General features: G+C 50.3%; 7 protein-coding genes and 1 non-coding gene across 8 annotated transcripts; 5 read left to right on the top strand and 3 right to left on the bottom strand.

Annotated features, from left to right (window-relative positions):
• The first annotated feature begins 331 nt into the window (after positions 1-331).
• CANTADRAFT_26756 (glucose-6-phosphate 1-epimerase) lies at positions 332-1,672 on the top strand. The gene has a single exon (XM_020207872.1). The coding sequence runs from the start codon at positions 339-341 to the stop codon at positions 1,242-1,244; it is 906 nt and encodes a 301-aa protein (XP_020063950.1). The 5' UTR covers positions 332-338; the 3' UTR covers positions 1,245-1,672.
• A 119-nt stretch (positions 1,673-1,791) lies between these two features.
• Positions 1,792-4,053, bottom strand: CANTADRAFT_26755 (uncharacterized protein). The gene has a single exon (XM_020207871.1). The coding sequence runs from the start codon at positions 3,877-3,879 to the stop codon at positions 1,999-2,001; it is 1,881 nt and encodes a 626-aa protein (XP_020063949.1). The 5' UTR covers positions 3,880-4,053; the 3' UTR covers positions 1,792-1,998.
• A 1,312-nt stretch (positions 4,054-5,365) lies between these two features.
• Positions 5,366-5,833, bottom strand: CANTADRAFT_278194 (uncharacterized protein). Its single transcript, XM_020208208.1, has one exon. It carries the CDS (start codon positions 5,790-5,792, stop codon positions 5,535-5,537), a length of 258 nt encoding a protein of 85 aa, XP_020063948.1. The 5' UTR covers positions 5,793-5,833; the 3' UTR covers positions 5,366-5,534.
• CANTADRAFT_t164 lies at positions 5,415-5,495 on the top strand. The gene has a single exon. It is a non-coding gene; the product is annotated as a tRNA-Lys (tRNA).
• Positions 5,834-6,684: 851 nt separating the features above from the next.
• On the top strand, positions 6,685-6,970 carry CANTADRAFT_26754 (uncharacterized protein). Its single transcript, XM_020207870.1, has one exon. It carries the CDS (start codon positions 6,693-6,695, stop codon positions 6,915-6,917), a length of 225 nt encoding a protein of 74 aa, XP_020063947.1. The 5' UTR covers positions 6,685-6,692; the 3' UTR covers positions 6,918-6,970.
• A 197-nt stretch (positions 6,971-7,167) lies between these two features.
• CANTADRAFT_26753 (Sut1p) lies at positions 7,168-8,167 on the top strand. The gene has a single exon (XM_020207869.1). It carries the CDS (start codon positions 7,265-7,267, stop codon positions 8,126-8,128), a length of 864 nt encoding a protein of 287 aa, XP_020063946.1. The 5' UTR covers positions 7,168-7,264; the 3' UTR covers positions 8,129-8,167.
• A 1,280-nt stretch (positions 8,168-9,447) lies between these two features.
• CANTADRAFT_277999 (uncharacterized protein) lies at positions 9,448-9,859 on the bottom strand. Its single transcript, XM_020208207.1, has one exon. It carries the CDS (start codon positions 9,762-9,764, stop codon positions 9,525-9,527), a length of 240 nt encoding a protein of 79 aa, XP_020063945.1. The 5' UTR covers positions 9,765-9,859; the 3' UTR covers positions 9,448-9,524.
• A 1,326-nt stretch (positions 9,860-11,185) lies between these two features.
• CANTADRAFT_91115 (serine/threonine protein kinase) lies at positions 11,186-12,796 on the top strand (the record flags this gene model as incomplete). Its single annotated transcript, XM_020211780.1, has 1 exon — positions 11,186-12,796. One exon carries the CDS (start codon positions 11,186-11,188, stop codon positions 12,794-12,796), a length of 1,611 nt encoding a protein of 536 aa, XP_020063944.1.
• Between the last annotated feature and the right edge of the window lie 498 nt (positions 12,797-13,294).

Here is a 13,294-nt window from a genome sequence, read left to right as displayed (position 1 = left end):
GAGCGTGAGGGAAGGGCCACGAAAACGGGAGAGGGGCGGTGGGTGAAGGGGTGTAGTGAGGAAGGAGCTGGACGCTGGCGAGAAGAGGAAGATACGCTAAGAAGAGGGGATAGCATGCAGAGGCTAGTGGAGCTGAAAAATTTGCTGGTGCGACATTTCTTTTGGTCACGGATAAGGTGGGAGCCGGCACGGCCGATGCGCAGAGAAGCTCGTGCGACCCTGAAAAGGGGTATGACAGGCTCTGGTCACGTGCCACGCGGAACGTGACCCGCTGCCACGTGTGTGCTGCCACCACCACTTACAGCCATTGACCAGTTCACCAGTCGAAGCCAATCACCATGCCTATCGAAGAAACAGACACCAAAGTCACCCTCACCCACCCCTCCGACCCCTCGTCCAGCGTCACCATCCTCAAGCACGGTGCCACCATCCTCTCGTGGCTCCACAAGGGCAAGGAACAGTTGTGGTTGAGTGATGCGGCCAAGCTTGACGGCTCCAAGCCTGTCAGAGGAGGCATTCCTCTCGTGTTCCCCATTTTCGGCAAGGAGAAGAACGAATCGAGCCCAGCCTTCCAGTTGAGCCAGCATGGATTTGCTCGTAGCAGTCCATGGGAGTTCCTTGGCCAGACCACCGAGTCCCCCGCCACCATCCAGTTCGGATTGGGACCCGAGCAGGTCGACCCTGAGGTATACAAGCTCTGGGGCGAAGGAAAGTACGACTTCACCTTGATTTTGTCGATCACACTCGACGACGATCTCACCACCACCATCGAGGTCGAGAACTCGGGCAAGGAGGACTTCGACTTCAAGTGGTTGTTCCACACCTACTTGCGTGTTCCCGACATCACTGACGTGTTGGTCAACAATTTGATTGACCAGCGTTGTTACGACCAGTTGTTGGCCACCGAGTACGTGGAGAAGGCCCCAGTCATCTCGTTCCACGAGGAGTTCGACAGAATCTACAAGAACATCCCAGTTGAAAAGTCGTTCCAGGTCATCGACAAGGGACAGGTGCTCCACAACGTCCATAGAGACAACCTCCCTGACACCGTGGTGTGGAACCCTTGGATCGAAAAGTCCAAGGGAATGGCAGACTTCGAGCCTAAGTCAGGTTACCACCACATGCTCTGTATCGAGGCCGGTCACGTTGCCGAGTACCTCACCTTGGCCAAGGGCTCCAAGTGGAAGGCTGCCCAGACTTTGAGTGTCGGAGGAGAGATCAGATTGCAGACTAACATCTTCTAGAGATGTCCCTGCGAGAAAGTTAATAAGGTTATAATTAATAATTATTAAAAGATCAATTTACGCTATTTGAAGCAGAAACGACGAAATGTGTTCCAAAGTGTGCTGAAGCTGAAGATTTTACTAAGCAATCATAAATATCTCTCCAAAATGATCTACATGTAAAAAATGAAACTAAGAATTATATTGACAAAGCTAGCATTCACCTAGTGCTGCCTCCATTATCGATAGCCTTACTAATACTTCAGCTTAGCAATTAACAAAAGGATTTTTTTTGCGATCACTACATGTGTTTCCGTAACTAGAGGGGGATAGAGATGGTTGAATCCGCAGTTGAATAAAGGGTAACTAGCTCTGGATCAGAACTTCTAAGTAAAAACATCGAGAATAAATTTTTATTTCTAACTGTGTATAATGGCATAGCAAATTTCTTAAGAATAATTATACCTATTGGCCTGTAAAAATATCAGCTGGTGTCACTCATTATCACTAGGGTAACACCAGCTATGTAGAACCGTCCGAAAATTCGGTATTGACTCAATGCCGGTATCATAGTGGCTGCGAAATTGTGCCCAAATACAAGGTACAATTTCTTCGCCAAAACTACAGTTCTGCTCATCTATAAGGGTATCAATTAATTTATAAAGTCCATCTATGATGAATTTTTCCTGGTTATCAACCAGTTCTCTCTACCATCTTGTTAGGGACAATTGGCCCTTGGAGTTATGCTGTTGCTCTGAAGACCAGTTCAGGCATCTCAGTTGAACCTATCCTTGAACCTCTGAAACTTGTTCAACGACTTCTGCGAAGATGATATCGTTGGTTTGTCATACAAAGTGTTTTGCTGAGGAACAGTATACTTCCCAGTTAGTGACTTGGAAGAGCTGGAAAGACGGATCGGGTTCGTCTGTGAATTGTGGGTATTGAGGTTTCTGGATGCGGAGCGACTGGTGGGTATCTGGCTTGATGGCTGGGGAATGCTTGAACTCAAAGTACTATGGGTGGTGGATTTATTGAGTCTTGGCTGGGACACCTGTTGTCTTGATTGGGAATTAATGCTGGATTTTGGGGTGTTTGCAGGGGAAAGACTGGGAGTGGAGGACTTGCGTTGAAGAGTAGGAATGGATGATTTCTTGTGTAACTCGTAGGATGGGGCTGATGGGCTGGATGCGAAATTGGACAAACTGGGCTTTTTCTGAAGACTTGGAATCGACAGCTTTTTCTGAAGTTGAGGAATTGAAGTCTTCTTCTGTAAAGTGGGTATGGAAGACTTTTTGTGGAGAGTAACAGCCGGCTGGAGGGTGGGTTTCACGCCTGCCTGTTCCAACGATGAGACCCTAAATTTGGAGCTAGGAGGGAACGGCTTGATGAACTTCCCTTTCTCGGGAGACAGCATGTCATCCATGGGAGTGTCTTCGCTGGTCAATATGGAATTCAAGTTCATGGACTTTTTCGAGGGTGAGATCTTGCGGATGGGGCTGGATGCAAGCTCTGCTGTAGACGGTATTCCAGGAGCCTTCAAAGGCAGGATATTGGAGGATGGCTTGAAATTTGGAATTTCGTCGGGTCCGTTGAGTGTTCTACGCCTCTTGGTGTGGGATTCAGTGGGCTCACTAGAGGGTTTTCTTCGTGCCTCCACTCTTTTTATGGGCGACGACTTGACAGCAGTGGTGTGGTGATGGTTATGGATGCTGTGGTGAATGCTGTGGTGGTCTAGAGGCTCCTTGTAGGAGGTGGAGGACACGGCATAGTGGGTGGAGATCGAGTCCATATTATTGAATTTGGAGCGATGGATGCCACTGTAGCGCTTGTTGCGCCTGGCACGAAGCGACTGTGAGCTGAGAGGCTCTGACGATGCAGATGGAGGCGAGCTGATTTGTTTGGAGATCTCGCTGGCTCGCAAGTTGAGCTCTTCCAACACATTATTGGTGAGTTTCTTGGAGTATCCCTTGTTGAGCATGGATCTGGCCATCTGCGATGGCAGTCCTGGACCCTCGTTCTTGGGCGAGATCACGATATCATCAAGGCTGGGGTACATGGAAGAGGGTTTTGGTGAGTGAATCGTCAAGTTACGGATCTTTTTGATTGGAGTACTGAGCTCAAGCGAGGTGTTGAATGTGCAGTTGAACGACGACGGCGACACTGTCGTGTTGGCGTCTTGATGGAGATGGTGCAGTATGGGCTGGTCGTGGTGGGAGACGCCAAAGTCCATGGTGGAGGATAAGAAGTTGAGGAAGTTGGAGGAGTTGAGGAAGATGGAAGAGAGGAGGAAGGTGGAGGAAGGTGGAGGAGCCGTGGAGGAGCCGTGGAGGAGCCGTGGGACGGTGGACGTGGTTGGCGTGAAGACGTGGAGGCCGTAGAGCTTGTCAGAAGTAGACGGGATGTAGATGTGGAAGGGATCGATTGGCGGAAAGGGGAAAAGGTAAATAGAGGGCGTGTCACGTGATCGACATCTTGGGTTCGGAGTTTTGCAGTTGAGGGCACCAGCCGTGTTAGACGTTGTGGTACGGATGTTTGGAGCTGGTAGATGTATGGAGGTAGCTGGTGTTTCTGGTGCCGGCCGGTGTTTCTGGTGCTCAGCAGTGCTGGACTGTTCTGCGTTGTGAGGATCCCCAGTCCGGAATGTCAGGTGAGCCATGCGGCTGGACCACCAAGTAAAGAGCTGAAAAGAAAAGACAAAGATTCAGATTTTGTTTTTGTTTTTGGAGCAGGTAAAACTAAAATGTAGGAGTATTGACAGGTTCTGGTGAATGCTCCCACGAAGATCGTAGGAAAGGAAAGTGGCTGGAATTTCCGGTTGTGGCTAGAATCGCCAGTGGGCTAACTTTCGCAGCCAAGAGCATAAATTGCAGATATGGCTAATTAAGACATAGGGTGTTGACAAGACTACAGTGTGGGTGGTGAGACTTGTGTTGTGGCGGGTGGTGAGTCTGGGGGCTTATGTGGGGTAAAACGTTAATTACAAATTTGGTGACATTTGGGCTCTAATTCTAAATTTTTACCGAATCACCAGTTTCTGAGAAAAACTGTCAAGAGAAGAAAAATCAGATCTCATGATTTTGGTTAAGGAGCGGCATTAAATCCGAGGAAATCCTCTTGTGAGAGGTGTCTGGCAGGAAGGAACGGAGCACTTCAAACCTGGAAAGTCATAGTGGTCCGATTTCGATTTTCGCAATTGGGCGAGCGCAAATTTACCGAGGCCCAGATATGATCACACGGAGATATTAGCCACGGCTCAACTCCGAGGCCCAGGCGCAAAAAGTGTACCTGGCGTGATAGTAGAAGAGGCCAAAAGAATTTACTTGTGGTAATGTATGCCATGGGGTTTTCCATCCAATAGTCACTTTTACGATAGTCGAAAACACTCGGATATCTTTCTAGCACGCTCAAGGTGATACTTGAAAGGCTGAGAAACCTGGAAGTTTGAAGATAGATTCTATGATGCTTGTGCCAACAAGAAAGACCCAGTAGCAAGGTGCTATGATTGTATAAGGGCACGTCAATCGTTGAAGAGATACCAGGAAACCGAGAAGAAAACCCATGGCTTTTGGCCTAGAGGCGGCGATGCCAACGACAAAAATTGGCCAGAGCTCCATCGATTGTATTCTACTCACTCACGTAATTCTTTCGGACGCTTTTAGATACTCTAACAGGGTAGATAAATGTATTTAGCGCTACAGCTTTCCTATTTTTCGAGACAAATTGAAGTCGAAGTCTTTTTGAATTTTGCTAGACTTCTAAATCCCATTCATTGGAGCTGTACAAGGAGATGACAAGAAACTCGATTTGGAGAGAATTAAAAAGGGAACACATCCTGGGTTATTTCGTTTGCTTTGTTCTTATTTTCACGATAAGGGCAAATTAACTAGTCAAAGTCTTCAGAGGATATGTATTAGGCTGTTTCCTATGAGACATCATGAAACGTACTGAGGAACGGTTAGCCAGGTAATCTTCTCAAGTATTTTCTAACCGTAGTATTACAATATGTCCTCTAGCTAATGGGGAGTAATAATAAACTACTCCAGATGTTAAGTGCCAGGTAACTGGGTGGAGATGACTTTTGCAATGAACCCACTATGAATATGTCACGTGCCATTTTCCGTACTAGTAGTAGGGATGTTTAACAACTCAAGACTCTGCATAATAATCAGGGCAGAAAAATGCACAAGAAATGCCTGGTTAGCTCAATCGGTAGAGCGTTTGACTCTTATGCAAGACATCAAAAGGTTGCGGGTTCGACCCCCGCATCGGGCTTTCTTTTTGCATATTTTTGCCTGTGATCCTCGCTAGCCACTACCGTAACCGACGCGGGCTCGCTCGGAGCATGCCACCACGGCTCAACAACGGTTCCGACTTCGCCCCTCCTCGGGACAAGGGAACTTGCCGTTTGCGGAAGGTCGGGGGACCTTTACTACCAGGAGGAGGAGAGCAGAGGGGAATCGCCGCCGGAGGAGAACCGTTCGTGCGCCCCCAACGCACCCTCGCACCCCGTCGGTTGGGTCTCGGACTCGGACTCGGACTCCCCCACCACTGCTGAGTCGCTGGAGTCATGTCCGCCTCTGTGTCTGGCTGGCGCCTTCGGATTCCACGACCCCGGGGTGGGTCAGACGACCGGCGCCTGCCACTCCGAGCAGCCGGACATAGCGGACCAGTCCCCGCCAGGCTCCATCCCCCGGTGGCAACGGTGTTCGGAGAGGCACGGTGGTCTCCACCATCTCCGCTTGTTTTCGTCACCACCCCGACGTTTCTGGCATCTGAAAGTGTCGTCCCCTCCGTCTCCTCACAGCTGTCTGTGAGGAGATTTTGTCTGGGGCCGTGGCGGCTGCGGAGGAGGGGCAGCGGAGGATGCGTCTCACGCACCGATGTGTCTCCGTGAATTCTCCGAAATCCGAGAGATGTGGGCGGCGCAGACGAGTCATCCGGAGAGATGGAGTTGCCACTTCTCGGGCAGGAAGGGCCTGGGCCAGGCGGCAGGCACCGCCATGTGACCATGTGAAAGGCGCAGGAGGCAGGTGATGGGCAGACGATGGGGGCTCAGAGCGAACGGCTGGCGGGGGGTGTTTGGGGGCCAGCTAGGCCGGGGGATCCTGGCCGGAGGACACCACTCCATGGCAGCCGTGGCTCCGAGGCCGCTGGCATCGTGTGAATGTAGCGCGAGCTCCTGGTGCGCCAGGTGCACCAGGCGCATCGGACGCCGATGGCCCCCACCCGAGTTTGTCCGCAGCGTCTTGTTGCGAGCCCGCGGACTGCCCCTGCCTACCAGGAAGACTCATGTTCCGAGGTCCTCCTGGCCGCGCCTGGTGCAAGTCGCCTGATCTGCCAGTCACCCCATCGCGTGGCAGTAGCCAGTGGAGTAATGAAAGATAGTGGGGTGTCAGGGTGGTGTGTCAGAGTGGCGTGCCAAAGTGGGGTACCACTGGAGCACCACCAGTTCCCCTGGTGTGTGGCAGTATGGGTGTTCTGGAGACTCCTGGAGTTCCACCCAGTCCCATCGTGCTACCTCGGAGTTTGCCTCACTGTGGCCTGTGCACACCGGCCGCGGACTGCACCACAGCACTCCCCTCTCTTATCAGGACTACCGCCGCTACCCCAGGATTCCTGGCGCGCACATACGGAAAGTTGCAATTAGACCAAAAAAGAAACCTCCCCTCCTCCAACCGGCCCCACTATATATAAGCCCTGAATCTGGCCCAGTTCAATCCACTCGTCTTCCCCTCCAAACTCTCAAGATGGCTTCGTCCAACGACTTGTTGTCGTACTCCATCATGACCCAGCACAAGCCTGCCCACACCAACCTCCACCAGGTATCGTTGCCGCCTCTCGAGCCCATAATAAGACACCTCCATCCCAACGACTACGCATACAACCATCCCGTCAGACTCCCTCCGTTGGCACGTCTCTCCAACTATACCACCTCCTCGACGGCCCACAAGCTCACGGAACACAACTTGCACCATTTGGACGCCCACCACCAGCCAGCTCCAATCAACGGCTTGGGGTTGTTAAGCGCCACCATCGCCAGCATGGCGCGTGACGACAGCGCCAGCGCCACCGGGCCTGTGGCATCGGAACCCGTGCTGGGGGCCAAGACTGCCTCTTCATGGACATCTGGCAGCTCTGCTTCGTCTACCCCCATGTCTTCTCCAAACATGTCCAACACCAGTTTGGCAGCCAAAGACGACAAAAGCCCCAAGCGCAGGCAGCGCTTGGGCCCCTCGTGTGACTCGTGCAGGTCGCGCAAGGTCAAGTGTAACGCGGTGATCAGCATCGTGGCCAAGGCCTTCGACCCTCACCAACCAGGACAGCACCCGCGCCAGTTCTCGCAGACCCAGATCGATCAGTTGGTGCGTGGCGACCCGGTGCGCGAAGAAGGAGACTCGCACGTGATCGTATCCAACGGTAAGTTGATTCGGTTCAAGAGCTGCAAGTCGTGCAACGTCAAGGGGTTGGCATGCTGCTTCTCCAAGGGCTTCACCAAGGAGGACATCATGTTGAACAACAAGAAGTCGTACGGCTCCAGCGGCGGCTACACGTTTGCGCCCAGCTCAGGCTCCAGCGCCAGCTCGGGCTCCAGCTCGCCAGTGCCGGCACTGGTGCAGGCTGCCGCGCTTCCCTTGCATGACAGCAGCGACGACGCGGCTGCCGCCACCAAGAAAAAGGTCCACAAAGTCACCAAGAAGAAGGAGGAGCTTCCAACGAAGCGCTCCATCGCCTCGCTCACCTCGGCGTTGTCGAAGACCTTGCAGGAAACCCATGAGGGCCACACGCGCAAGAGCTCGTGTGTGTCGTGCCGCAAGCGCAAGGTCAAGTGTGTGTTCAATTTTGAGCTCAACAAGTGCGAGGGGTGCAACAAAAAGAGTACCGAGTGTGTATTCGAAAAGAGGTAGTTCAATTCATTATTAATAGTTTGGGTTAGGTAATACAGTATAGACACTAGAAAAAGGGTAGTAGAAGTAGTAATTTGTTTCTGGTAGGTACAGTTCCATCAGGAATGTAGTTGGGCATGATAGTAAGCGAGTAAATTTCTGGTCTAAAAATGAAGATCGAAGTTTAGAGTGAAGAGGATTAAGATTTAATTTCTGGTAGAGTAGCACTAGAAATGAAGATGGGCCCATGGGTGAAGAAAAGGAGCGAAGATATAGTAAATAATTTTTTGTTGGGGTGGGACAGTAGTACGAGGGACTAGAACTAAAATTCGAGGATTGAAGCTTAGAGTGAAGAGGAGTAAGATTTAATTTCTTGAAGAGCTGGACACAGTGTAGTTACGATATTTAAGAGTGATGAAGGTAAGATTTAATTACTGGTAGGAAATAAAGTAGTTACCGGAGGAGGTGGTTGCAGCGAAGAGTTATGTTTGTAATATTAAGTATAGAAGATGTAGGATGGAATTCAGAGTGAAAAGATTAGGAATTGGTTTTTGGTCAGGCAATGCATAGCACTTGAAAATGTGTATAAGCTTTCAGAAGCACGAAGAAGTAGATGTTTTGCAGAGTACAACAACAAAATATAAGCACTGATAGTTTGGTTAGTTAATATGGGAATCTAGGCGACGAAGACGTAGGAAACACGGTAGAAGCTGTAGCTGTAGTGAGGTAAAGTGGATTGTTGGAGTAATAAATATCGTAGACAAGAGGATAGTCAAGTAAGTTAGGCAACTAGGAACTGCAAATTTGTAAGTATGGAAACAATAAAACAGCAGTGCAGTAAGAAAACAGTATTGTTGGTATGGATGTTACAGTATCGCAGTAAGAAGATAGAAACATTCCACTGAATATGCTGGGAAAACTTTCACCATAAGCAAGGTAACATCCATATCATACATCCAGAATAACAGTTACGTAATACAGACACAAGGTAGTTGATGTGAAGAAGGAGAAAAGCTAAGGTGTAACTACTAGCTGTGTATGTAAATAGTGGAGACGATTGGAAGAGTCAGGTTACAGTAGACATGTGGTATGTTATTTTTGTTGGTAAGATTAAATATCTAGTTTGGTTAGTAATACACAGAAATATTTAGATTGGTTGGGCAAGAGAATACAGTATTGCCCCAGTTAATATCACGCCCCAAATAAAAGGACGTATGACTTTCAACTTTGTTTAGCTCCAGGTAAAATCAAAGTAACCTCCTTGAGTGGATACTAACTTTTTAAATACAACTTAAGGATAAACATCCTTAGTTTCCGCGCTTCTCAAAATACATAGGTTCATATCTCAAGACAGTTCCATTAATTGAGTCTACAAAACATAAAAATTATTGGACCGAAATTAACGCTGAGTCAAAGATTACGAATAACTTTCACACAAACCCTTTCCATAAAGTGGGTGCAATGGAGATATGCAGTCAATGGCGGCGCATTTACTTGGGAGTTCTGTGTCTGGTTTCGTCAGTAGACGAAGTCCGGGACTGGCCCGGCACGACCGACGTGCGTATGACACATCTGCAAGCGGCGCGCAATGGCCCAATGCAACCGGCAGCGCTAATGCAACGTCACGTGCGTGCTGGCCAGTGTTCGTCCTTTGCATCACAGTGGCCTAGGGCCAGAGACGGCACCGGAGGGCTACAGCCGCGCCCCCAGGACATCAGCCCCCTCACCCACTGAGCCCAGCACGTCACGTGAGTGCTCGTATATCCCAGATTCTCTTGACGTCGCTGACAGGTGCCACCAGCGCGGCGCATTTCGGGTGCCCCAACAAAGCACAGATAGCCGTACAATGCACAACTCTGCGGATGCCGCAACCCATTTTGGCGTGGGCCCCAGCACCAAACCTGCCCAACATACGCACCATTCTGGATACCCAGACATCGCCAGAGGCTGCCAAGGGCTACTATACCCCCAGTACCGCCATAGTACACACGCAGCGACCTCTCACCAGCCCTGCCGGCCAAACACCCGCACCGCTACCCCGCGGTCCATCCCACGAGGCGGCCAGTTATCCGCTCGCCTCCGCGCCCTCCGCAGATGTCACGTCCCTGCACTCTGCGCAACACAGTCACACTATCGCCCCATAGAGACTAACAGCATAAGCACTACTAATACCAGTAATATTACCACCAAAACTTCTACCATTTCTACCACTACAAATACCACCACTTGTGCCACCATTCCCCATCGTCCCCCACGAACTATCCTCCACCGCCTCCCCACGCTATCTCCCCCACCACCCACGCCTGTCACCTGATTGACACTTATTGTGAGATAAGATTCTCGCCAATTATTCACACTTCTTCTTCCTCCTCCAAAGGCTCCACCAGGCCCCAAATCAGGTCTTGTTGCCCCTCCAGCGTCCCCACGCCCCCACCACACCCTGCCACGCCAAACTGCCGCTGTTCTGGCCGTTTTCCGTCATCGCCATATCATAACAATCATTCTGGACGTAGTCTCCAGCCCACACTCCTTTAACCACCAACATAGAACGTCAGCGTCAACGTCAACGTCAACGTGAGAACGTCCAAAAGTCAACGTCAGCGTCATCGTCAGAACTTCCACACGGCAGAACTTCAACCTCCAAACGTCCTACCATCCAACTCTTCAAACGTCAACCTCAGAACGTTGTAACTTCAAAAACATCCAATCTCCTCTGGAAACATCATTTCTACCATGCCTCAGGACTCCCACTCCCCCGCTGAAACCCCCAGCCCTTCGATGTCGCCCCACCCGTTTGGTCTCCAGACTGCAACGGCGTCAGACCCGTTCCTCTTCCAGCCTCCGTCCCTTCAGCCCAACGCAGCCACCGACCCATTCCTCTTCCAGCCACCAGCACTCCCCAACGCCCGTTTTCCGTCAAATTTGAAGATTGACGTGCTTCATTCAGTGCTCAACAACAGCGATGACGAGGACGACAACGACCACGACCACGAGGACGACCACCCCCACACAACCACTGCCACTAGCAGCGACACATTCCATGCATTGGGCGACCCCGTCACCTTCTCGCTGACCAAGATGTCGCCGTCCAAAGTGTCGTTCGAGCGCATCACCCAGCTCCCCACCCCCGTGCTTCCCAGTGGCTCCTTCTCCTACAACTATGTGTACCCGTCACCCCAGGAGCAGGGATTCCGGCCAATCGAGTCGCTCTCCAAGCGCAGCCCCCGCCACTTGAAGTCGGATTCCCGCGAAGACCTCCCAGATCTCCACAGACACCACCAGAGCCCTGAAAGAGTCATCTCCGACTACAAGCCAATCCCAGCATTGGGAAGAAAGAACTCGCTTCTCGAGAACAGCGTCACAAATACCAAGAAGCGGTTCGTGTCCAATCCGGTGCAGTTCCGCTCCTCTAAGTCCTCGGGCACATCTTCCCCCCTCACACCTCCCTCCATTTCCGCCTCGTCATCCACCACCTCCCCAGGCTCGCCCCAAACCTCCCCCAAGAAGCTGTTGCATCCCGTTTCCGAAAAAGCGGTTTTTCACCTGTCCAAATACGCCAACCAGCTCTTTGTTTCTAACAGACTCGGTCAGACTTTCCAGTTTGTCGACGAAATCGGCACCGGCAACTTCTCTACCGTGATTCTCGCAAGGAGCCCCGTGGAATCGGTGGCCATCAAAATCATCACCATCCCAATGAAGTACGGCAACGAAATTTCGAACTTCAAGTCGTTCATCAAGCGTGAACTCAACATTCTACACCAGTTAGACCATCCTTGCATCATCAAACTAATTGACTACGACATCAACCTCAGCATAGACAGGAAAGAGATCGAATCGGAGTTGGTTTTGGATAGCGAGACGGAAATATACCCGGAAAAGGACTACGAAACCAGTCCGATAGAGGGCAACGAGAACTCTGAATACCGGAACCTCCAGTTGAATTCCGACCAGTTGATCTTCCTCAATTACTGTGCTGGTGGAAATTTCTACCAACTCTTGCATGATCACAAGCAGACCACAGACCTAAACTACTGGATAGCCATCAGAAGAATCATTTGTGAATTGGTGGTCGCAGTGGCTTACTTGCATTCTAGAAATATAATCCATAGGGACATCAAGCTTGAGAATGTGTTGCTCAAGTACGATTACGAAACCCTTCTCCAGTTGGCTTCACACACGGAGGAGTCATTGATTAATTTGACTGACTTTGGATTATCGAAAAAGTTGAAGAGAGATGACCAGCTCCTTTCGACCAGATGTGGATCACAGGACTACATCCCCCCCGAGTTGCTCATGGGGCTCAAATACAATGGGAAATTGACCGACTCGTGGTCGATTGGAGTCCTTATCTATGCGGTATTGGAGGATCGTCTCCCGTTCGATCTTCCACCTTTGGCTGTTCTTCAAAATTCGGGGGTCAGCCCTGCCGTTATCAGAAGAAAGCTTTCCAAGCAGAATTCCGCTCACCGGATCGCTATGATTGACTGGGACTGGTTCAAGGTTAACGAGCACTTGGCCAGTCTGGAGCTTGGCACCGAGAGCAAGCAGATCTTACAGGATTTGAAGAAGGTGGTGGATTTACTCTTGGTCAGAAAAGACAAAAGAATCACAGTGGAGCAGTTGCTTCACAAAGAGGAGTTTGCGTGGATCCGCAACTGTCTCCCAACCAGCTTCATGGCCGGGATCTAGGCTCGGCCATTATTACGTTTAACGCTATTTTTGTACTATATTAGATATCAGATGTATTATTCGACGACTTGTAGCGAACCGTCAGGTTCGATCCAATCAGCCGATCCAGCCTCGGGATGTGACTAGACTCCACCAGAATTCAACTGATGGCATATAAATGAGGAACGGCACGTGCAGACTATATCCACGGATATAATCAAATTCATTTGGTGTTAGCTCTTTCGAGGCAGCTATCGACATTTCTGGCGCCACTGGACTAACTTTAAGATATAATGGGGATATTTTAGCCCATCTCATGGCCTGGACTTATTCCCAAATGACCCTTTATTGGTGCTGGGAAACTTGTAGAGAACTAGTACAGACTAGCCAACGATGAGTAAGCTTACTGTCAGAATTATAATCGAGTTAATACCAGAATGTGCTAGTGAACAGAAATGGAAACCTAAAAAAGCAGCACGGCACAGTTCAAGAGTGGCTTACTGCTAAAATTAGTGGGCT

The sequence above is a fragment of the Suhomyces tanzawaensis genome (genome assembly GCF_001661415.1).
Source record: "Suhomyces tanzawaensis NRRL Y-17324 unplaced genomic scaffold CANTAscaffold_5, whole genome shotgun sequence".
In the NCBI taxonomy this organism is placed as follows: domain Eukaryota; kingdom Fungi; phylum Ascomycota; class Pichiomycetes; order Serinales; family Debaryomycetaceae; genus Suhomyces; species Suhomyces tanzawaensis.
The sequence above is the reverse complement of the archived record's forward strand: the minus strand, read 5'-3'. Positions and strand labels throughout refer to the sequence as shown.

Coding starts and splice junctions, on each gene's coding strand:
- CANTADRAFT_278194 (XM_020208208.1), bottom strand. CDS start 5,792: ATGACTCCAGCGACTCAGCAGTGGTGGGGGAGTCCGAGTCCGAGTCCG.
- CANTADRAFT_26755 (XM_020207871.1), bottom strand. CDS start 3,879: ATGGCTCACCTGACATTCCGGACTGGGGATCCTCACAACGCAGAACAG.
- CANTADRAFT_277999 (XM_020208207.1), bottom strand. CDS start 9,764: ATGCAAAGGACGAACACTGGCCAGCACGCACGTGACGTTGCATTAGCG.
- CANTADRAFT_26754 (XM_020207870.1), top strand. CDS start 6,693: ATGGGTGTTCTGGAGACTCCTGGAGTTCCACCCAGTCCCATCGTGCTA.
- CANTADRAFT_26756 (XM_020207872.1), top strand. CDS start 339: ATGCCTATCGAAGAAACAGACACCAAAGTCACCCTCACCCACCCCTCC.
- CANTADRAFT_26753 (XM_020207869.1), top strand. CDS start 7,265: ATGGCGCGTGACGACAGCGCCAGCGCCACCGGGCCTGTGGCATCGGAA.